Source organism: Coenobita brevimanus, chromosome 23 (genome assembly GCF_032717465.1).
Source record: "Coenobita brevimanus isolate Jiangsu-jjx chromosome 23, ASM3271746v2, whole genome shotgun sequence".
NCBI lineage: Eukaryota > Metazoa > Arthropoda > Malacostraca > Decapoda > Coenobitidae > Coenobita > Coenobita brevimanus.
In genome coordinates this window covers 47580707-47605294 of record NC_136976.1, presented here as the reverse complement: position 1 = coordinate 47605294, position 24588 = coordinate 47580707, and the positions used below count along the sequence as shown (strand labels likewise).

General features: G+C 43.1%; 1 protein-coding gene across 1 annotated transcript in view; it reads left to right on the top strand.

Annotated features, from left to right (window-relative positions):
- Pgi (glucose-6-phosphate isomerase) overlaps nt 1-24588 on the top strand; it is a 256703-nt gene that overhangs the window by 184445 nt on the left and 47670 nt on the right. The window contains exons 8-9 of the mRNA XM_080267251.1: nt 4395-4578; nt 5616-5744. Coding sequence (XP_080123377.1) covers nt 4395-4578; nt 5616-5744 — 313 coding nt within the window. The remainder of the gene's footprint in view (nt 1-4394; nt 4579-5615; nt 5745-24588) is intronic.

The window sequence follows — 24588 nt, the reverse complement described above, 5'->3', positions numbered from 1 at the left end:
TAGCTGAAGCCAGGGAGTAAAGAATTCAGAAGATTCAAGTTCAGGAACACAAGAGCAAAGAACTGTATGTTGTTGCGTACACATACACAGCAGCTAGTTTTGGCTTTGAAGTGAGTGTAGGGAAGTATAGTGCTGCCTACTTCTTTCCTTCCCCTTTCTCATTCTGTCTTTGTGTCTACCCTCCTGTCTTTTTACTTATCTCTTTCCTTCGTGTAACTATTTATTACAGTACTCTTTTTTTTCCGCTTCAGTTGGTTGTACACTGAGTGACAAGTTGAATCATTTCCTGTAACCCAGGAAACCATTTACAATGATGGGCAATAATCATATCACCAGTTCATGGAGTGAAGTGGACCCTGCTATTGTGTCTCGTTGACCAATTTGAGAGATGAATTGGACCCTGCTATGGTGCTATGTTGTCCCTGTTAACTGAGTTAAGAGACACAAATGTGGCTTCCATCCTGGAGCTGAACCTCCAAACTACTCCTTACACCTTGCTGTGATGAGATGCTGTCAGCCACATGGGAATGTCCATTCACTGCATGGGACAACCCTGCAGGGGTGGTTACTTGCCTGTGGTTGATGGGGTTGATAAACAACAAATCTTACTTGCACTCTCCTCTCATTCTCCATAAACAGCACCAAGTTATCAGCATACAGCACCTCCTATGGGGGTCCATTTCTGAAGTGACATGAGAGAGTTTCAGGCACCATGATAAACAAGAAGGGGCTTAAAACTGACTCTTCATGCTTGCCAGCATTAACAGAAAACTCATCACACAAACCTTCTTTCACTCTCACCCCAGGGCAAGCATCCTCGTACAGTGCCATAGCCACTCCAACCAGCCACTCCTTGATCGCACACTTTCTTGTTGCCCATTTCACCTCCTCCCTAGGAACTGTCAGATGATATAAAAATCAGCAGAAACAAAGTACAGCTTTCTCCTTCATCCTATATATTTTTCCTGATGCTGTCAGATAGTATTACATCAGTGACCCTTTTGCCTGGCATAAACCCTAACTGTATCCCATCATTGTTCACTCTTTCCTTCATCATTCCTTCTAGTATTCTATCTACAGTATTACCTTCATTATCTGGTCCAAAATTTTTATACCTCTCCATATTCCTCTTTCCAGGGCATCACCCTTCCTCTTATACACATCTACAGTCATGCTTCTCAACCGGTCATCTGGAACAACACACTCGAATAAAACTGAATTAATCAAATCAGTAACTAAATCCACTCCTGTATCTCCTGAGGCCTTCAGCATCTCAGCACTCAATCTAGACACACCCGTTGCCTTCACCCACTGCATCCTGCCGATTGCTATGCTTGTGGTATCAATGTCAACCAAAGGCTAAGGGCCAAACACTGAATCTGCTGACTCCAGACCTTCCTTGTACCAGTCAGACTCATTCAGCAACCAGTCATAATGCTGTCTCCAAGCATCCATGCTATCCTCACTATCCACCACTATCCTTCCTTTGCAGTTCGTTACAGAATACTCACCTGTGATATCCCTGTTCTCTCACTTCATCTGTTCTGCCACCTTGAACAGCACATTCCTCCTTTGGCACTATTTAGGCTATCCAGTAAAGGTCTCTTAGACTCAGACTATGTCCTGTATACCTTTTCTCCATTCCCATGCTTGATGATCAAGTATTCCTCTCTGTTACCACCCCTTTTCCATTCCCTAGACAGTCTTCTTTTCTCTAACTGTGACTTTTACATCCTCATCCCACCACCATGTTATCTTATGTCTTGGTTGTTCACTTGTCCATCCCCACACTGAATAAGTAACTCTCAAGAGATTATCCTTGAGAGCTCTGTACTACTGGATAATTCTGTCAATGGCTTCCTCTCAGCCACCACACTACTCATTTTGCTAAAGAAGACATCCCTTGCTTACTGGCTTTTCAACTTGCACATTTTTCTCCTGGGTAGATAGGTTCTTTTTTTCAGTACATGATTCTTGAGTACCATGTCACACATCAGCAATTAATGCATCTATAAGGAAAGAGAAAGTACAAAAGAGGAGGAACTTTCAAAAGTATGCTCAGTTTAATGGGATAAACACTCATTCACTCACCATTCAAAGCTCCAAAATCCTGAGCTACATTCATCCACGCCAATCATGACAGCTTTGCTAGCGTAGCAGCAAAGAGGTTTTGCTAGGCCAGGGTGAACAGGAATGATCACCAGACATGGGGTTGAAGCCAGCCCTTTGGCTTTGAAACCAAAGCCGAAGCTGAAGCCCATGGCAAAAGGTAAAGCCAAAGCCAAAGCCAGGTAAACATCACGAAGACAAAGCCAAATCTGTATGAATTTTATGAAGCCAATAATCAGCTTTGTGTCACAGTATCCTCTAACAGGAGGATTAAGAAGCATTGTTTCCACTGTCCCACATGTTCCAAACATATTCTGTTCCTGTGATGAGTTTTTTGGCCCCGGTGCCTGGCCAACAGTTGGGGTTGAAGCCAGCCCCTTGGCTTCAAAGCTGAAGCCGAAGCCAAAGCTGCGAACTAAAAACCATGGGTTCATGAGGCCAAAACCGGCTTTGGCCCCATGTCTGATTGTGTCATCTGTTCTGGAAATATTAATGACTGTAATGGAGATACTGTGTGTGTTGCTGATATAATGATGGCTAAATTAAATGATGACACTGTAGGGGATGGAGCGGACAGCCTAACACTACCATCTTCTAAATTACTTTTGTCATGACTGAAAAATACTGTGAAAGTCTAATTTCATACTGTATTTTATATCAACATTAAAGCTCTTTTGCCTGTGTTTTCCCTGAATATAAGACTATTTCCTACTGTGGTAGCCTACTTGTCTAGCAAATGAAACAAAGTATCACCAAGAGAAGCCAGTGTAATGTAAAGTTCCTCCAGTGGTGATTGAACATCATATGTGGCAGAAGCTTGTTATAATGACTCTGCATTATCATGCTAGCTAATCACTTCTCCAACATGAACACTGGAAGCAAGTAGATTGCAAGCAAAGTGATCATATTTGCCCATCAGAAGGCAAGTGACCCATGCACCAGTGATTGTGATAGCTTGTTAGGGTAAGGTGAATGCAACCCTGTCACTGTCTCAGATATTTTTTATAATGTACTTCAAATTACCTGCCACATAGTCAGCAAAGGAACCAATAGTCAGTTTAGCTAGCTGGATGAATCATGTACTGTAGAGAGCAGAAGTGATGCCAGACCCCTTTCATATGCTTTCTACAGGGCATGATTCATCCAGCCAGCTAAATTGACTATTGGTTCCTTTGCGTAATCAGCTTCCATGTGTCATTTTTGACACACTCGGCTACCACATCCATCCATCTTCTTGGCCTACCATGCTTCCACCCACCTTCAAGCTCACCCACAAACACTTGTCATCTTTCTTTATGCATCCATTTTTTCCATCTGAAATCAGTGAATGTACAGTGAGGCTGGATGAGGAGGAAATGGGAAATGTGAGTGCCTTTAAGTATTTGGGTAGTGTGATGAGCAGGGATGGAAGTTTAGAGGGTGAAGTGCTTGAGAGGATGTAACAGGGAAGAAAGGTTTCCAATTTCTTGAAAGCAGTGATAAACAGGGAAGTGAGCATGGAAGTGAAAAAGCTACTTTATGACAGTATTGTGATACCAGCTCTAATGTATGGAAGTGAAGCTTGGACCTTGTTGGAGGGACAGAAGTCAAGAGTGAGAGCAGTGGAAATGAGTTATTTGAGAGGAGCACGTGGAGTCGCATGGAGAGACTGACTGACAAATGAGGAAGTGAGGGAGTTTGTGGTGTGGATGTGGATGTGATAGGAAGTGTTAGGAGAAACACACTGAGGCGGTTTGGACGTGTGGAGAAGATGGAGAGTGAGAGACTGACGAGGAGAATTTATGTGAGTGAGGTGGAGGGGGGGAGAGGGAGGGGGAGGCCGAGGATGAATTAGAGGGATAGAGTGGAGAGGTATATGAGAGGGGGGGGGGGGTGAATTGGGAGCAGGGCAATGAAATGGTGGGGGACAGGGTGACATGGAGGCGATTTGTTTGTGGCCACCTCTTACAGGATTGAGGCAAATGGCAAGAGATAGATAGATAGAACCTTACCATCTAAACACAGTCATGTACTGTACCCTATAATCAGTGGAGGTCCTTTTCATCTTTCATGAATCATTATTTCTTACCCCATTTTTCATCAACCTCTATTCCGGTGCTTTTATTCTTGACTTTTTGCTTATATGCCATTCCAAAGTCTCACACTTATATGATAATGTGGGCACTAACACACCTGCACATAATCATCTTATAGCCTCCTTGCTTAGACCCCTATCATATCAAGGCCTTCACTGCACCAGCCACCTTCCTTCCCTGCCTCTTTTTACAGTATAAATATTCTTTCAGGTATGTAACACGTAGTGGCCGATCAGTGGAATATACAACTGGACCTATAGTTTGGGGTGAACCAGGAACAAATGGCCAGCATGCCTTCTACCAGCTCATTCATCAGGGTACCCGGCTCATTCCCGCTGACTTCATTGCACCGGCTAAGTCACACAACCCCATCGCTGACAATCTTCATCATAAGGTGAGCTGAGGTTGTTAAGAGCATTGAGAATGGGATGGAAGGGCAGCAGACAGTGAATAAAAGTATGGTGGAACTGATGATAGTTGACTACATTTTGAGGGCTGTGGTGGTGAATGAATGGATGTATGATTATTTCACTGTGTACTCTAAGTTTCTCTTTTTTTTTTTTCCATGACATGGCTAATACTGTTTTCATGGACCCCTACCAGACATCCATCCCTCAAACTATCATACCCAGAGATTGACAGATACACCTCGCCAGACTGATGCAATCACCGCCTTTTCCTGCTGTAATGCTAACACAAGATACAGTTTGCAAACAGACCACTCTGCCCACATTGCAGTGCAACCCCCACATCACAGTACGTTACTCATCTCATGCACCAGCTTTCTACAGTCTTTTCTGCGGTTCACTGGGTTCACATCCAAATGAATCTGGGTTTACAAAAACAATATATCTTGGTAAATACTTTGGGTCCCAAAGTTCCATTTGTTGCCGTATCCACCACCATACCTGGAACACTTCACTTCCCTCAAATCATACACATTGAGATTTACTTTTGTCTTTCCCAAAGAGACTTGCTCTGCCCCCCCCCCCCTCTCTCTCTCATCTTACTCCTTTTATACTTTTCTAAACTCATATACAAATTGTTGAAGGTTACTTACTGAGTCTGCAACCAAAACTGTCATCTGCAAACAGTGCCATGCTTACCTCCCAGTCTTCCCCTCTCAGTGCATTTCATAAACTTGCCATTCTTGCCTGCACTCTTCTATCTTTCTCACTGACCCACCATGAACTGATTGAACAGCCATGAAAGTAACACATTTCTGTTGCAACTCGATCTGAATATTAAAGCATTTACCTTCATCCTCTCTTACTCTCACTCATGCCTTACCAGTTTGGTAAAAACTCTTTGCTCCACTTGGTAGCTTTGCTCCCACCCCTTACATTCTTAACATATTCATGAAGGCCATTGTCAGCTATGCCATCGGAAGTACACACTTGATTTTTTTTTTTAATTATTTGTTACTTTCAGCTGCTTTTGGCTAACTTCCTGGCGCAGACTGAAGCTCTGATGAAGGGTAAGACCAAGGAGGAAGCCAAGGCTGAGTTGGAGAAGGCTCAGATGCCCGCTGACAAGCTGGCTCGCATCCTGCCCCATAAGGTAAACCCCGTATGAATGTACTACAGTGCAGCTTCAAAAATTTGAAGGTCTAAAGTTCGGAAACATCTAGTGCTGTAACTGACATGATTCGCCTGACCAATATATCGTCGATATTTGCACTTTTTCTGATACTGAACCGATACCGATATTTACTGTCGATATCAGGATATTGGATATGGATGGAAGAAACATTATAATGACTATTACTGAAGATTTCATTCATTGTTTTGATTGATTCTGCATGAAAGAATGTTGTTACCTTGACACTGTTTTGCACTTTGTCTTACTCAAAATCAGTAAAGGTTCATAAGTGGGTGAATGGGAAAGAAGAAAAGAAAAGAAGTGAAGGCAGGAAGCAGTGAGTTGAGGCTGAGGTATACTGTGTACTGCTAGTGTGTATGTGTGATGGCCATGTGGGTTTACATATATAGTGTACACATGCTGTCAAAATAGGCACAAAATGCCCTCTCCCATTAGTTAGTACCTGCCGTGATAGCGAAGCTGGTATTGTTTTCAATTTGTATTTACCTATTTGTATTTACCTATTTGTAGTATACAGGAATTGAGCAATGCTCGTGTTGTCCTGTCTCCATATCCACATTTATCAAGTCTACCTTTACACACATGAATGTTTTTCTCATGCACCACCTCTTTGTCTAAGTCGTTCCAAATATTTAAGAATATACCTAATTGTGATATACACGGAATGTACTATGCTCGTGGGTTTCCGTCGCTGTTTCTCAATAAGTCGAATTTAACTTTAAACTCGTTTAAGTTTTTAGACTGGACGATCTCTTTGTCCAGGCTATTCCATAAGTCTATACTTCTGTAAGGAAAGCTATATTTCTTGATATTCTTCAAGCAGCTTGACTTTTTCAATTTCATTCCATGTCCTCTTGTTGCTCTCTTATCCCATACAAACAGATCTTCTTTGTCAATTTTATCTACTCCCACCATGGTCTTGAACACCACAATCATGTCTCCCCTCTTTCTCCTTTCCTCTAACGAAGGCAAATCCAGTTTTTCCAGCCTCTCTCTGTATGACAGGTCTGTCAGACTGGGGACCATCTTGGTTGCTGTTCTTTGTATTCTCTCAATCTTGTTTATATCTTTCTTTTTTGGGGGGACCACACTACCGCTGCATATTCTAACCTGGGGCGGATCATGGCCACTATCAATTTTTTCATCATTTCCTCATCCATATAATGAAATGCTACTCTTATGTTAGTCAAGAGCTTATAAGTCTCTCCAACTATCTTGTTAATGTGCTTTTCTGGTGACAAACTATCTTGGACCAGCACTCCCAAATCTTTCTCTTCTCTCCTTTTTGTGATTAATTCATTACCCAAAAAATAATTCAGTGATGGTCTCCTGGTACTTTTACCCATTTCCAATATTTTACATTTCTTTACATTAAATTTCATTTCCCACGTCCGGCTCCAATTGTGTATCCTATCCAAATCCTCCTGCAGTATTTTACAATCCTCCTCAACCTCTATCTTCCTCAAGATCTTTACATCATCAGCAAACAGACTCGCATAACTGTTCACTCCATCTACCATATCATTTACGTAAATCAGGAACATTACTGGCGCCAACACTGAGCCTTGAGGGACTCCACTTGTTACTTCCCTCCATCCAGACATCTTTTCCTTTATTACTGTCCTCATTTGTCTGTCTCTCAAAAAGTCTCTCATCCATTCCAGAAGTTTCCCCTTTAGTCCTCCTATATATTCTAGTTTCCACATTAGTCTCTTATGAGGTACCTTGTCAAAGGCCTTCTCTAAGTCTAAGTACACACAATCCACCCAACCATCTCTCTCCTGTACCACATCAATCACTCTTGAGTAAAAGCTCAACAAGTTAGAAACACATGACCTTCCACTTCTGAATCCAAACTGACATTCAGCCAAAATATTCATCTCTTCCAGATATTTTATCCATCTGTCTTTCAGGATTCTCTCACACAATTTTGCGACCATGCTGGTTAGAGACACTGGTCTATAATTCAGGGGTTCTTCCCTGTTTCCTCCCTTGTAAATTGGTACCACATTTGCCCTCTTCCATTCTTTTGGCACTTTCCCCTCTTCCAGTGAGCATACAATTAAGCTGTGAATTTTATCCGCCAGTTGTTCTCTGCATTCCTTCAGTACCCAATTAGAAATTCCATCAGGTCCTGTGTGTGTGTGTATATGTGTGTGTGTATCTGTTGGCACAATAACTTTGCTACCACTTGAAATATCATCACAAAATTTTACAGGTGTGTAATAGGGGAAAAAAAAGTGATCACAAGTCAAGGTCTGTCTGTCTGTCTGTTACCATGATAACTTTGCAACTGCTCAATATATCATCTCAATATTTAACAGGTGTGTAGTAGGGATGAAAATCTCCCACGATAATGTTTTCAGTTTGTCTGTCTGTCTGTGTGTTTGTGTGTCTGTTAGCATGATAATTTCACAACCACTCAAGATCATTTTGTTTTGTTTCATTTTTTCAAGGCTCCAATATAGATGCATGCGTCGGCCTTGATCACCTGATGGCGGCTCGCCATGCTGCTTAATCTCTGGCACCTTCTCTATTCAGCCCCATATCCCTGAGGTCATAGGTCTACCTCTCGCATCCCTACCCCCATCATTAACTGTCCATTTATCTATCTATAGCCTGATGCCCTAATCTCGCAAAGGGTGGCCGCAGACAAAACGTCCCCAAGTTGCTCTGTCACCCACCATTTCACTGCCCTCCCTCCAACTCACTCCCCCCTCCCTCATATACCTCTCAATTTTATCCCTCTACCTCATCCTCGGTCTCCCCTCCCTCTCCCTCCCTCCACTTCACCTACATACACTTTCTTAGTCAGTCTTTCATTCCCCATTCTCTTCACATGTCCAAACCACCCCAGTGTATTTCTCCTAATTTTCTCAGTCACATCCACATCCACCCCAAAACGTTCTTTCACTTGTTCATTCATCAACCTGTCCCTCCATGTCACTCCACATTCTCCTCTCATGTAACTCATTTCCACTGCTCTCACTCTTGACTTGTTCCCCTCTAGCAAGGTCCACGCCTTTTTTTTTTTTTTTTTTTTTTTTTTTTTTTTTTACGTGTCCGACTCTGGGCAAAGGCTTCAGGGCCTATATCTCGGGGGCAGTAGCCTATCCCAAGGCCCAGTAGTCCTCCTACATCTCCACATGTCACCACTCTGGCGCTAACACCCACCATCCATATTGAATACATGCTAGGGCTGTCTCATTCAGGATTGATGTATTGGTATTAGCGGGGGTATTTTTACGACATGTCGGCGGGTCATCTGGTAGATCAGGAAAGTCTGCTTTTTTTTATGAAATTCAAATCCTTAAACTGTTCTCTGCCCCAGCCGGGATTCAAACCTGGGTCCATTAGGACTGCAGGCCGCCTCTCTACTGATTCAACCACCGCCTTGCTTCCATACGTCAGCATAGAGATCACAATACTATCATGCAGTGACCTCTTAACTTCCATGCTCACCATCCTATTTCTCATCACCACTTTCAGTGAACCAACAACCTTCCTTTCCTGCTGTACCCATTCAAACACTTCATCCCCAGACCTTCCATCATTACTCATCACACTACCCAAGTACTTGAATGCACTCACATTCTCCATATCCTCACCATCACTTCTCATTTTCTGCACCCAATTATCATCTCCCATCCTCTCCACATGCCCAGACCACCTCAATCTACCTCTCCTCGTCACAGCACCAATACACTCCAGTCCCATCCTACCCCTCAACACTTCCATTGTAAACCCAGTCGCCCCAGGCTTCACACTCAGGGACGCACTGCACATCCACCTAATCATTGTCATTTCTGTACATTTGAGCCTGCGAATATTCTTATCCTTTATTGCCTAGGTCTCACTACCATACAGCATTACACTCCTAACACATGCTGCATACAAAGAGCCCCTAGCACGGAGGGAGAGCCCTCACAGTGTCGGGAGAGGCAACAGCTCCCTGAACATTTCCAGCCATTCCTCACTTTAGCCTCAGAGCTACCTCCAGCCCCACCTCCAGCACATAACATGTCTCCCAAATAACAAAACTCTTCCACACACTCAGGAGACACACCTGCAAGTTCAGTCCTTTCACGCCTGACAATATCCAGCTGCTCTCCCCAACACACCGCACACATGAAATCAGCAGTACAGTATCTTGCAGTCTACCTCTATTACTATTATATATCTTATGCACCCACTTATCACAGACACTACACAAGATGGAAGTACTTCACATGGCCTTGTGTCAGATCGCGCATGGCCACTCTCCCTCTTCCTTGACAGTACCACACAAGCCATAGAGACCGCCACTTTTGTTTTACGTCCATTTACTCTTAAGCCCATGTGCTCCATACCATCTCTCCACTTCCTTAATCTTTGCTCTACCTCCCTTTCATTCTCTGCAGTCAAAACCAAATAATCAGCATACAACATCTCCCATGTGAGTCCATTTCTAAAATCAGGTGAGAGGGTTTAAGTACCATGATAAACAAGATGGGGCTCAAAACTGGCCCCTGGCGCATACCAGCGTTCACAGAAAACTCATCACTCAAATCTCCATTCACTTTTACCTGGGTGTGAGCACCCACATACATGGCCATCACCACCCTAACTAGCTACTCCTTGATCCCAAGCTTTCTCATTGCCCACTTCACCACCTCTCTAGGGACTCTGTCATAGGCCTTATCCAAATCAACATAGAGTACAGTTCCCTTTTCTTTCCTATATATTTTTCCCTGAAGCTGTCAAACAGTGAATATGACATCAGTGGTCCTTTGCCTGGCATAAACCCAAACTGGAGCTCATTAATATTCACTCTTTTTCTAATCATACCTTGTAGAACTCTCTCCATTACCTTCATTATTTGGTCTGAAAGCTTTATGCCTCTCTAATTTCCTCTTTCCAGGGCATCACCCTTCCCCTTGTATACATTTACAGTTGCATTCTTCAGCCAATCATCTGGGACAGCACACACATATGTTATCATATTTGTCATCCCAGTGACTGACCCCACTCCTATATCTCCTGAGGCTTTCAACATTTCCGCAGTCAACCCAGACACACATGCTGCCTTCCTCACTTGCACCCTGCCTTTTGCCCGCTCATAGTAGCAGCGTCAATTAAAGGCCAAGGGCAAGACACTGGATCTTCAGTCTCCAAGCCTTCCTTGTCCCATTCAAACTCCTCATTCAACAACTGGCTGTAATGTTGTCTCCATACGCCTTTAATATCGCTACTGTTCACTACTCTTCCTTCATTGTTCTTCATACACTGCTCACCTATGATATCTCTGTTCTCCCATTTCATCTGATTTGCCACCTTAAATATCATATTCTTCCTTTCCACATGATTTAGGTTATCAAGTGAAAATCTCTGTGACTCAGACTTTGCCCTATAAACATCTTTTCTAGCCCTGCTCTTGGCAGCCAAGTATTTCTCTTAGTTACCACTCTTCTTCCATTCCTGGAAAAGCCTTCTTTTCTCCTTAACTGCAGCCTGTACACCCTCACCCCACCATCAGGTTACTTGATGTCTTGGTGGACCTCTTGTCCCTCCACATACTGAATCAGTAACTCTCAAGAGGTTGCTCTTGAGGGCTGTGTGCTGTTATTAACACTTCTGGCGGTGTCTCCCTGTTCAGCCACCACTCTCCTCATCTTCCTATAGAAGGCATCCCATGCTGCTCGTTTTTTCAGCTTCCATATTTTCCTCCAAGCTGCTTAGGTCCTCTTTTTCACCACCTGCTCCTTAAGTACCATGTCACATATCAATAACTTGTGTTGCTGCACACACTCCTCATTTCCTATTACTTTAATATCCCTCATCTACTTCCTATCAGCCCTCCCGACCAGGAAATAGTCTATCTGGGTGCTATTTCCCCCAGACTCATATTTAATCAACCTGCCCTCTCTTTTTTCTAAAATGTTTGTTACACACAATCATGTTCATTGCCTCCCCAAACTCGAGTATACTTTTCCCCTCTTCATATCTTGTACCACATGCACATCCCCCATGCAAAGGTCATAGAGTGTGACCTCAGGGCTAAGGGAAATTGAACAGCATGGAGCCACCATTAGGTGACCAAGGACAACACATGCAAGTATGCTGAAGTCTTTATAAACGATGCAGACGAATGATACAAATGAAACAGCTGAGGCTAGAGATGGACAACCAGCTGGTGACACATTTTTGTCTCGAGTTATCATTAAAGCAAAAATTGGGGTGTTGTTGACTGGAACTAGGTGTAAAAAATCAGAATCATTAAAGGAAAATACTGTTGAGGACCAAACTTGGACCATATATGGTGAAGGTCACAAATTTTAAGTGTTCTTTCGGAAACTTTGGCTAATACTGAAGGACCCACCCTTAAGTTGTTTGAGCAGTAGTTTAGACCCATCTGCATATTTAATAGTGAAATATGATTTAAAAAAAAAAAACTTTGTATGATAACTCTGGCATGATTTGGAGGAGAGTGTTCAGAATTATGTGGCTAAATGTAGACATTTGAATGAAAAAATGGCAAATACTGTAGAAAAATTGTCCAGGTGTAAAGTAAAGCTGTGTGTGTGTGTGTGTGTGTGTGTGTGTGTGTGTGTGCTTGTGAGCATGTGTGCACATGTGCATGTTCATGCATGCATGCTTATGCACATGTATGTATGTATGTATGTACATACAGTAACAATATAAAGAAGACACCTGAGGTTAAAATTCACTCTGGGGCTACATGGCAGTTTAACCCTTTAACCGCGGGTATTGTTTTGGTCTGACTGTCCTCTCCCACGGGGGTTTCAGCCAAATGTAAACAAACCTTTTAACCTTAATAACTCTGCACAGAATAAAGCTAGAGAAAAAAATAAGGTACCATTAGAAAGTACTAACCTTCAGCTTTCCATTGATGTAGGTTTCATGACTTCGTTGACTTTCACAGGACGGGCAGTGCCGTTAGAAGTGAGGGGTGTAAAATCACTATTTTTCGCTCACACATCATTACCTTCGCTCATACACCATTACCAAATGCCAACCTCATTCTGATAATAATATTATAAACATATATGAACACTGCACATACGATAAACACCCACTCTGTGTTCACTGAGGCAGGTAAAAGGCACTGTAATTACCTGCACTTCACTGCCACATCAGCGGTGTTGTAATCACTATTTTTCGCTCACACACCATTACCAAATGCCAACCTCATTCTGATAATAATACTATAAACATATATGAACACTGCACATACGATAAACACCCACTCTGTGTTCACTGAGGCAGGTAAAAGGCACTGTAATTGCCCTCACTTCACTGCCACATCAGCGGTGTTGTAATCACTATTTTTCGCTCACACACCATTACCAAATGCCAATCACATTCTGATAATAATACTATAAACATATATGAACACTGCACATACGATAAACACCCACTCTGTGTTCACTGAGACAGGTAAAAGGCACTGTAATTGCCTGCACTTCACTGCCACATCAACATGTGTTGTCACTCACACAGCTGGACAGATACTGATGCGCGCTTGGTCAGGGGTGGGGTGGGGGGCCCAGGGGGTGGGAGGTGGAGCCCCGGGGGGGGAAGAGGGAGGTGGGGGTCGGCTGGAGTGAAAGAACTTAATAGCTACTCTCCCTTGAAACAATTGGCGCACGGAAAAAACGCGGGGTATTCAAAATATTCACAAACATTCGAGAATGACACCCGCGGTTTGGTCCAGTTTTTGCAACGTCATTCTGGAATGACACCCGCGGTTAAAGGGTTAACCCCTAGGATAAGCAATTCAGTCAACCGTACCAGCATGAAAATCTGTATATGGAGCCGATTTTTTTACTCTTACAGAGTAAAAAGTGTTATGGCCAAGGGTTAGACTTTGAATTTACACACCTTATGCTGCAAACCGGAGCATTTTAGACCAACTGGGTCATGAGCTATAGCCTGTCAAAGTTGGAAAAAGTTAGCCTTCCAAGTGGCGCGACTTCCGGTTTCTATGCGATCCCACCCCATTCCTCCCTCATTCCTCCCCTCCCATGACATTCCTTACCCACCCCTATCACCCCCCCTCTCTTCCTCCCCTTCCATGACCTTCCTTACCCACCCCTATCACCCCCCCTCTCTTCCTCCCCTCCCCCCACTCCCCCCTCTCCTCCCCTCAGAATTTTCCAGCTAATTTTTTTTTTTTCCCCTCCCAAACAGTAGCATGCAAAATAATTATGTCGGCCTCACTAACTTCCAACATCCTCCCCCCCAACACTTCTCCCCTTCCCACTTTCCCTCCCCCAGTCCCTTTCTTTCATAGCTGTGTAGCTGTCAAAAAACACGCTGGAGCAGAGAACAATTTAAGGATATGAATTTCATATAAGTCAGACTTTACTGATCTACCAGAAGACCCGCCGACATGTTGTAAAAATACCCCCGCTAATACCAATACACCAGTCCTGTATGAGACAGCCCTAGCATGTATTCAATATGGACGGTGGGTGTTAGTGCCAAAGTGGTGACATGTAGAGGTGTGCGGTACGTGGGAGGACTACTGGGCCTTGAAAGCAGGCTGTGAAGCCTATGCCCAGAGTCGGACACATTAAAAAAAAGAAAAAAAAAAGACATAATATGCTATGTGGGGGGGGATGAGTTGTAAGCAGATGGCATACTACAGGGGGTGAGGGTGGGGGATGGGGGGGGAGAGGCCTGGACGGGTGGTATGGGGGTATAGAGGTGGAAGACAGACACCACAAGACAAAGGACAGGCAGAGAGGGAGTACAGGGGTGTGGAGGGTGGGTAGGGGGGATATATTGCTCCCGAGAGAGACAGGGAGGGGGGGGAAAGGGGAGGGAACCACAGCGGTGTGATGGAGGATGGTGGGGGAGGGGGAGGGAGGGAGCAGGAGATGGTCAGAGGCAAGGGAAGGGGAGAGGGAACAAAGGTCTTGGGGTAGAGGAAGCGGCAAGAGTGCAGTGGGGGAATCCCCCCCCCCCCACCATGGGTACAGGCCCAGATCCTCCCTCCTCCCTACTCAAGACTTAGTTATTGGTTGGCATCAATATACGTCACAATCGCGGTGAAGCCCAGTGTTCACAGTTTTTCCCAAAAGCCCCACTATCGATCATACTCGGTATCTTGCGTATCCTGAAAGAGGATCGATTGATCCTGGTGGCACTTTAAGGGTTAATGAAATAACAATTACACAGTGACAAATCAACAAGAAAAATTTTAAGGAACCTCTGCTTATCAGCAATTATGTTTTCATAAAATATGAGTAAAATCAGTCAATTACAGTAATCCCTCCAATATCCGACGTAATAGAGCCATAGGCAGGTCCGGATAGTGGTCCTGTCCGGATATAGGGCCCCAGCTTATGGACTTGTACTTGTGGACCCTAACTCAGAGAAACGCCTATACAACTCCCTCTGGACATGCATAGCACCTATTTAAGACCCAAATCACACCAGTAAGGGACATAAAAGACTGAAATAAATGCAAAAGAACCATAAAATGTTTTAGAGGTGAGTTTATACAATATTAAACATTCTGGGTACTTACAAGTCCCTGGCTCCTGGACTGGTTTGAACCACCAGTTTACAGTCCACAGTTAATCCTCTGCACTCTAAATTCTAATTTCTTAACACTGCACAACACTGTAAATTCCCATGTGTTCTAGTGGCGAGGTATTGCAGTTTATTCACAAAAAACAAGCACCTGTGGCTTGCACTGCTATGAGCATCTGCTCTCGATCGGAGTTTGGCTGTGACTATTGATGATGGCGGGGTAATAGAGTTGCCAGATCGCAACGGCCACATTACCAATCTCCTCAACTTTCATTACCAAATTTAACTTTTCATTACCAAATTCGCAAAGCTAGCATTTATTCTTCACTAATTATATATACAAGTGGAAATACATGTAATCACTCTCCTTATAATTAACTCCACGTTGATTATTTTCGCTCTATGTAGGGTAGCAGATTAATCAGAGAGAGCAAACAGTCCACCATCTCCATCCTGTGTATCCTCATACATGTGAAAAATCCATTTGGTAATGCATTATACTGATTCATTACCAAACGAGCTTTTTATTACCAAATTGGCCCACACTTGGTAATGAAAAATACCAAATGGCAACCCTGACAGGGGAGGGGAGAGGGGGAGGAGGGAAGGGGTGAAGGGACCATGGTGTAACAGCTGTTCGGTGCCACGCGGCAATTTCAAATTACGGGAGGGAAAAAAGTCAGATTTTTTTCGAATTTTTTGCGGTTTTTGGCCCATTTTGGGAATATTGGATCCCGGGACGATTATGTCCGGTTAGTGGGGATGTTCAGCTATTGGGCGTTCAGATATTAGAGGGATTACTTATTAACATCTGACAAGATTAGTGTTGTGTGGGTTAACTTGCTTGAGGGAATTTTACTGTCGTTTCACTCCATGGAATTTCAGAATCGTGTCACATTTTCACTTAATGTCATTTGTGGTCACTTTTCCAACACCATGATTGTCTCTTAGAATGTGCAGGCAGTTGTTTGTTCTTGTTTTACGCCTTACAGAACTTCTTACTACAGTATTATATATGATGGTGTTTCCAATATAGTACTATAAACATGCACAAACTAGTGTAATTACTTGCTGCCAGATTATTGTATAACTTTTCCTCAGCAGTGTTAATAATTAGTGTAACTAGATTTTTTTTCTAACCCTTGCCGAGCTGCAGACCTCATATTAGGTACAATGAATCTCTGCACCGGCCAAACTCCCTACTAGCTTCACTGCCACCCTGTCTTACTCTCTTCACCTCTTTCCAGAACATTTTCTTACAGTCCCCTCCACTTTACACTCAAATTCCTTCCAAATTCCTCATCCACTCTCTTCTTACTCTCTCTTAATAAACTTTTCACCTCTCTTTTCCTTTCTACATATAACTCTCTTCAGTCTCTCAACTTCTTCCATGTCCCTATTTCTCATCCATTCATTGTATGCTTTCTTCTTTTGTGCCACAGCCTGTCTCATCTCTTCATTCCACCATGCTGTTCCTTGCACCCCCTTCTGTTTTCTCATCACCCCACACACCACATCACATGCTGCACATATTTCTTCTGTTCTATTGGCTCTTGCATCCATTACACATCTTCGCAACCTCTCATCCACACACACATTATCAATCATTGCCTTCCTTTCATTCAGTTCACCACCCACCCTTCTCATCACTCGCCATGTATACCTGTGGATCATTTTGTACCTGAAGAGGGTACTGGCTATCATCAACCCCCTCTCGGCACAAATGTCCACTAACACACTGTCATTCTCATCTATCTCAGCAGGCACACCCCACTCACCAACTATGCCATCCATCTACTCATTCCCTACTTTACCATTCATATCATCAATCAAAAACACTCTCTCATTCCTTCCAAACTTTTCCATGCACACTTCCACATTTGTCCAGAACTCTTCTCTCACTCTGCTTGCAAGATCTTGCGTTGGCGCATACACGCACACAATCGCCCACATTTGTATTCCAACTTTCAATCTTACCCACACAATCCTTGAGCCAACTGTTCCATACTCTCTTATGTTCTTCTTCCATCTCTTACTCACAACAATACACACTCCTTCTTTTGCCCTCTCATTCTCACCTACTCCTGCACATATACCCCATTCATACTCCCATTCTCTCACACTCTCTCCTCTTCATTTAGTTTCAGTTACTCCACATATATCCACTTTCGCACCCTGAAGCACCTGGACAATCTCTCTCTCTTTCACCTCATCATTCGCACCTCTTACATTCCATGACGTGAACCGTACCATGTCCGTTGTCCGGTCCTTGGTCGTCGTCTTTTGGTCAATCCTTGTCCGAGGCTTCTTGTTCGTTTTTTTAGTTAGCTGTCTTCCGGGGAGGGACACTAACACTCTGCCAACCGTTTTAGTCGCCTTGTACAACAAGCAAGGATACTGGGGGAGTATTCTTGAAAACACCTCCTTTATATATATATATATATATATAAAAGCTACTTCCCTGTTCCCTATCTCTGCTTTCAAAGAACCTGCAACCTTTCTTCCCAGTTGTACCCTTTCAAGCACTTCGCCCTCTAAACTTCGATCCTTACTTATCACACTACCCAAGTACTTAAACGCACTAACATTTTCCATTACCTCATCATTCAGCCTCACTGTACATTCAATGGCTTCATTTCTCTCAAAGACCATAACTTTACTCTTCCCTATATTCACCTTTAGATTCCGTTGATGGTGGAGAGTGGAATCTGAAGCAGCTGCTGTTTGCAGATGATACTGCACTGATGACTGATTCAGAGGAGAGATTGAGACAGTTGGTAGAGGAGTTTGGAAGGGTGTGTGAAAGGAGGAAATTGAAAGTAAATGAGAATAAGAGTAAAGTGATGAAGTGTACGAGGTTGATAGATGGTAGGGGGATGAATATAGTTTTGAATGGTGAGTTGCTTGAGGAGGTAGATTGTTTTAAATATCTAGGGTCACATGTTGCTGTGGATGGAAGAATAGATGCAGAAGTGAAGTTTAGAATAAATGAAGTAGGAAAGGTGCTGGGAGGAATGAAAAAAGTGTTTAAATGTCGTTCACTTAGAATGGATGTAAAGAGAAGGCTGTATGAGGGTATTGTGGTACCGACTGCATTGTATGGGGCTGAAACATGGAATATCGGTTTAGCAGAGAGGAAAAGCTTGAATGTAATGGAGATGAGGTGTCTGAGGAGTATGTGTGGAGTGACACGTATGGATTGGGTGCGAAATGATGACGTGCTAAGGAGAACTGGAGTTGTTCGGGAGATGGCTGGTAGAGTTGAGCAGAGGGTGTTGCGATGGTTTGGGCATATGGAGAGAATGGAAAATGAGCGATTGGTGAAAAAGATAACCAGGTCTGATGTGAAAGGTGTAAGGCTGAGAGGAAGACCACGAATAGGATGGATGGACAGTGTGAGTAGAGCGTTGGATGCGAGAGGGATGTCTGTTGAGCAAGGAAGAGTGGCTGTGCGTGACATAAATAAATGGAGAGAAATTGTGAATGAATAAGTGATGACGCAGCCCTGAGGGGATATTCTCCCGCATTTGGTCTGATCAGCTAGTCAGGTCAGGTGCGGGTAAGGGGATGGGTCTGTTATGATGTGGCAGGGTTAAACCAGTTCTGCTGTCAGGCCCTGCTGCGGATGTCACTGATTGCATTGCACAGTTGACCCTTGTGCAGTGTGGTGCGGTGAGGATCTGTCCGTTCTCCCCTTTCGGGCTTAGATGCGAATGAATGTGTTTGAATGGATGAGTAAATGGGGAGTGTGTCGTCCTGTCTCGGCTACCTCCCTTTCCTTGGGGGAAGCAGCCTAGGTATATAGATAGATGGATAGATTCCGTTTCTAACACACTCTCCCAGACTCATTCACCAAACCTTGCAGTTCCCCTCTGTCTTCGTTCACCAATACAGTATCATCTGCAAACAACTGTACAGGGAGTTTCCAAACACTGCCCTCTTTCAATAGGGTCGCTCCAACATCCACTGCCCTTCCTTGTACTTCTTATATAACCTCATCCTTATACAGATTGAACAACCATGGGGATATGACACATCCATTTCAATCCAACATTCTAACAGAAAAATTCGCTCAGGTCACTATCCATATGCACTGCAGCCTTAGCAACCACATATATACTCTTCAAGGCATTCAACAACTTCCCCTTGACTCCAACATTCTTAATACATTCCACATTCCTTGTCCATCCACCCTGTCATATGCTCTCTCCAAATCCATGATGGCTGCATACAACTTCTTTTCCATCTCTAAGAATTTTTCCACTAAAGACCTAAGAATGTGCATCTGACCTACACAACCTCTCCCCTTCCTAAAACCTCCCTGTTCTTCTCCAACTAATTCCTCTGATGTCTCCCTAACTCTAATAATCCTACCATGTGCTTTTCCTATTACACTAAGAAGACACATGCCCCTATGATTACCACACTTTACTTTTTCTCCTTTCCCCTTGTACAGGGGAATAATTAAACCTAACTTCCAATCCACTGCGACTCCCCTACCTTACTCCCAAGCCAAGTTGCACATCTTCCATATCCATGCTACTACTCTCTCTCCCCCATGTTTCAGCATTTCACCACATACTCCATCAATTCCTGGGGCACTGCTTCCACTACTTCCATGCTACTGATTCCTTCCACTCTTCTCACCTCCCTCCTCCTCCCAGCTATTCCCCAGCCACTTATACTCGCATTCCTTTCATTCGTTATGTTCAACAATTCCTTAAAGTGTTCTTCTCCCTTCTCCACTAGCAATGTACCATTTTTATCTTTCGCACCCTTACTTACTTCTTGGACATCCTGTCCAACTCTTTCCAGAACATTTTCTTACATTCCCTCCACTATTACACTCAAATTCCTCATCCACCCTCTTACTAATCTTTTCACCTCTCTCTTTCGCTCTATATATAACTCTCCCTTCCGCCTCTCAACTACATCCATCTTTGCTACATCCATATTCCATGTTTCAGCCCCATATAATGCAGTTGGTATATACCACTACACCCTCATACAGCCTTCTCTTTACATCCATTCTCAGCGAACGACATTTAAACACTTTTTTCATTTCTCCCAGCACCTTTCCTACTTCATTTATTCTAAACTTCACTTCTGCATCTATTCTTCCATCCACAGCAACATGTGACCCTAGATATTTAAAACAATCTACCTCCTCAAGCAACTCACCATTCAAAACTATATTCATCCCCCTACCATCTATCAACCTCGTACACTTCATCACTTTACTCTTATTCTCATTTACTTTCAATTTCCTCCTTTCACACACACTTCCAAACTCCTCTGCCAACTGTCTCAATCTCTCCTCTGAATCAGTCACCAGTGCAGTATCATTTGCAAACAGCAGCTGCTTCAGATTCCACTCTCCACCATCAACGGAATCTAAAGGTGAATATAGGGAAGAGTAAAGTTATGGTCTTTGAGAGAAATGAAGCCATTGAATGTACAGTGAGGCTGAATGATGAGGTAATGGAAAATGTTAGTGCGTTTAAGTACTTGGGTAGTGTGATAAGTAAGGATCGAAGTTTAGAGGACGAAGTGCTTGAAAGGGTACAACTGGGAAGAAAGGTTGCAGGTCCTTTGAAAGCAGAGATAGGGAACAGGGAAGTAGCTTTTATATATATATATATATATATAAAGGAGGTGTTTTCAAGAATACTCCCCCAGTATCCTTGCTTGTTGTACAAGGCGACTAAAACGGTTGGCAGAGTGTTAGTGTCCCTCCCCGGAAGACAGCTAACTAAAAAAACGAACAAGAAGCCTCGGACAAGGATTGACCAAAAGACGACGACCAAGGACCGGACAACGGACATGGTACGGTTCACGTCATGGAATGTAAGAGGTGCGAATGATGAGGTGAAAGAGAGAGAGATTGTCCAGGTGCTTCAGGGTGCGAAAGTGGATATATGTGGAGTAACTGAAACTAAATGAAGAGGAGAGAGTGTGAGAGAATGGGAGTATGAATGGGGTATATGTGCAGGAGTAGGTGAGAATGAGAGGGCAAAAGAAGGAGTGTGTATTGTTGTGAGTAAGAGATGGAAGAAGAACATAAGAGAGTATGGAACAGTTGGCTCAAGGATTGTGTGGGTAAGATTGAAAGTTGGAATACAAATGTGGGCGATTGTGTGCGTGTATGCGCCAACGCAAGATCTTGCAAGCAGAGTGAAAGAAGAGTTCTGGACAAATGTGGAAGTGTGCATGGAAAAGTTTGGAAGGAATGAGAGAGTGTTTTTGATTGGTGATATGAATGGTAAAGTAGGGAATGAGTAGATGGATGGCATAGTTGGTGAGTGGGGTGTGCCTGCTGAGATAGATGAGAATGACAGTGTGTTAGTGGACATTTGTGCCGAGAGGGGGTTGATGATAGCCAGTACCCTCTTCAGGTACAAAATGATCCACAGGTATACATGGCGAGTGATGAGAAGGGTGGGTGGTGAACTGAATGAAAGGAAGGCAATGATTGATTATGTGTGTGTGGATGAGAGGTTGCGAAGATGTGTAATGGATGCAAGAGCCAATAGAGGTTGGGGGATTGGACTTTCTGACCAGTACTTGGTGGTGGCCAGAATCAAGACCTAAATAAGATGGAATAATAGAAGAAGGGAAGGACGGGGAGAAGGAGTAGTTGCAAGGAGAGTGGAAAGGTTACAAGAGGATGAGAAAAAGGCAGAATATGAGAGAGAAGTGGAGGAACAATTGGGCAAATATGAATTGGAGCAGATGGGGGATGTGGAAGATGTGTGCAGGATATTCACAGAAGAAATATGTGCAGCATGTGATGTGGTGTGTGGGGTGATGAGAAAACAGAAGGGGGTGCAAGGAACAGCATGGTGGAGTGAAGAGATGAGACAGGCTGTGGCACAAAAGAAGAAAGCATACAATGAATGGATGAGAAATAGGGGCATGGAAGAAGTTGAGAGACTGAAGAGAGTGTTATATGTAGAAAGGAAGAGAGAGGTGAAAAGTTTATTAACCCCTTAACCGTGGGGCGTCACTTTCGTGACGCTTGGGAGCAAGGGATCATACCGCGGGGCGTCGCTTTTGTGATTCTGTGTTATTTTGAATTCACCCGGGCTTCCAAGTGGGGGCTTGTATCATCTATCAGTACTGCCAATGTCCAACACTAGTCAGCACTCCTAATCTCATCTGTACTCCCATCCATTGTTGACAATTTAGCCATTTCTCCCCATTCTTGACTCCCCTCCCTACCCCCCCTCCATTACCCTATCCTCTCGCCTGCCCGGCCGTGCTACGCTAAGTAAATCTTCTCTGGAATTTTTCACTGATTTCATCCATTGAAATAAGCCCTATGTCCTATTCTTATACCAAATAATATATACAAGAAAGAAATAAGGTAAGTGAGAGTGCCAAACACCTGGAATTGGCTAATTATCACCTGACAACACCTCACGTGCACTCGTTCGCTAATTTTCGCTGTTTTTTTCCCCTTGAAATATGCCCTATAATCTATTTTCATAATAAATATACATGTAAGGAGGGAAGGGAGAAGCCTAAGTGATATTTACATTCACCTGGAACTACCTAATTTATAATGTATTGTCTAGATTTCCTGCCAATCATATCAGTGCTAAACAAAGATGTTTCAAGATCTAACATTGGTAGCTCGGAATATATATCTCCCAAGTAGGCCTCTAATCTATTTTCGAAATAAATATACATGTAAGGAGGGAAGGGAGAAGCCTAAGTGATATTTACATTCACCTGGAACTACCAAATTTATAATGTATTGTCTAGATTTCCTGCCAATCATATCAGTGCTAGACTTAGCTGTTTCAAGAAGTAATATTGGTAACTCTGAATAACCCCTTAGCAGGCCTCCAGCTGGCCCTCCGTTATCAGGTTACTCTCAACTTCCGAAGCGAGAGTACATATGTTTCTTCTTGCTGACTTCAAGGCCTTTTTTCACCCCCATGCAAATGGCCCTGTGACCTTTACCCCCTACTAAACCTCGTGTGGAAAGAGGTAAAGGGCTGACAATTGATAAAAGAGTGACTACGTTCTTTCTATTGAGTAAAACAGTGCAAGTGGAATTGTAAATAATGTGTAAATAATGTGTAAACAGCAAGTGAAAGTAATGAATGTAAATATACGTGAACAATGGAAAATAGTTTTATAAGTTATTTCAAGTGACAGTGCACAACACAGTGTAAATAAAATAGAAATGTAAATAACGTAAATAAAATAGAGAATGTAAACAGAAATGTAAATGAGTAGTATTATAAGAATACGAGTATATACCCTAGGAGTAATGAAAGTGAAAGTTTCACTCTAGCATGTCTGAATGCTATGAGTTATGAGAGTGAAGATGAAAGTGACATTCACTCTCAATGCCAGTATACAGGACGAGAAAGTGAATGCTACGTATTTTACTGAAAGAAATTGAATCCCTACAGTGACAATAAACTAATACTACTGAAGGAAACTTATGAATAAAGACTGTAGATATATATAAGTGTTATATAGTAATAGAAATATAAAGTGTGAGGGGTTTTATGAATAATAAATGACAGACTACTAAGAGCGAACTAGTGCCAGTGCGACGATCAGACGCGCTCGTAATTTCCATTGCTTTCACAGTGTTTTTTTTTTTTAGTATGTATCCCAAACTACTTGAAAATTGTAGAATAGTGTTTATAGTGTTTGTATCTGGCTGTGGTAATCATATTACGGGTTGTCGGGAAGTGTAAAGTGGAGACTTCGTTACCCTACTTCAGAGGTCTCCACAAGTCCTACGGTAACTGACGAAGGCTCAACAATCATTCCAGGAGAAAGCTGAAGGTATGTGCCATAAGCATATTTAATTTTATTATTCTAGGACTAATAACTGATTTTTGGCAAATATTTTTTGAGAGTCTGTCGGAGCCCAAATAACCCCGCGGCACACGCAAGTCATTGGTAAACAAGCCCGCGGTGTAGGGGTTAAGAGAGAGTAAGAAGAGAGTAGATGAGGAATTTGGAAGGAATTTGAGTGTAAAGTGGAGGGGACTGTAAGAAAATGTTCTGGAAAGAGGTGAAGAGAGTAAGACAGGGTGGCAGTGAAGCTAGTAGGGGAGTAAAAGATAAAATGGTAGATTATTAGTGAGGAAGGGAGAAAAAGTGAGCAGATGGAGAGAACACTTTAATGACTTGTTGAACATAGAGAATGGAAGTAATGCGAGTATAAGTGGCTGGGAAATGGCTGGGAAAAGAAGGGAGGTGAGAAGACAAGAAGAAAGCAGTAGGATAGAAG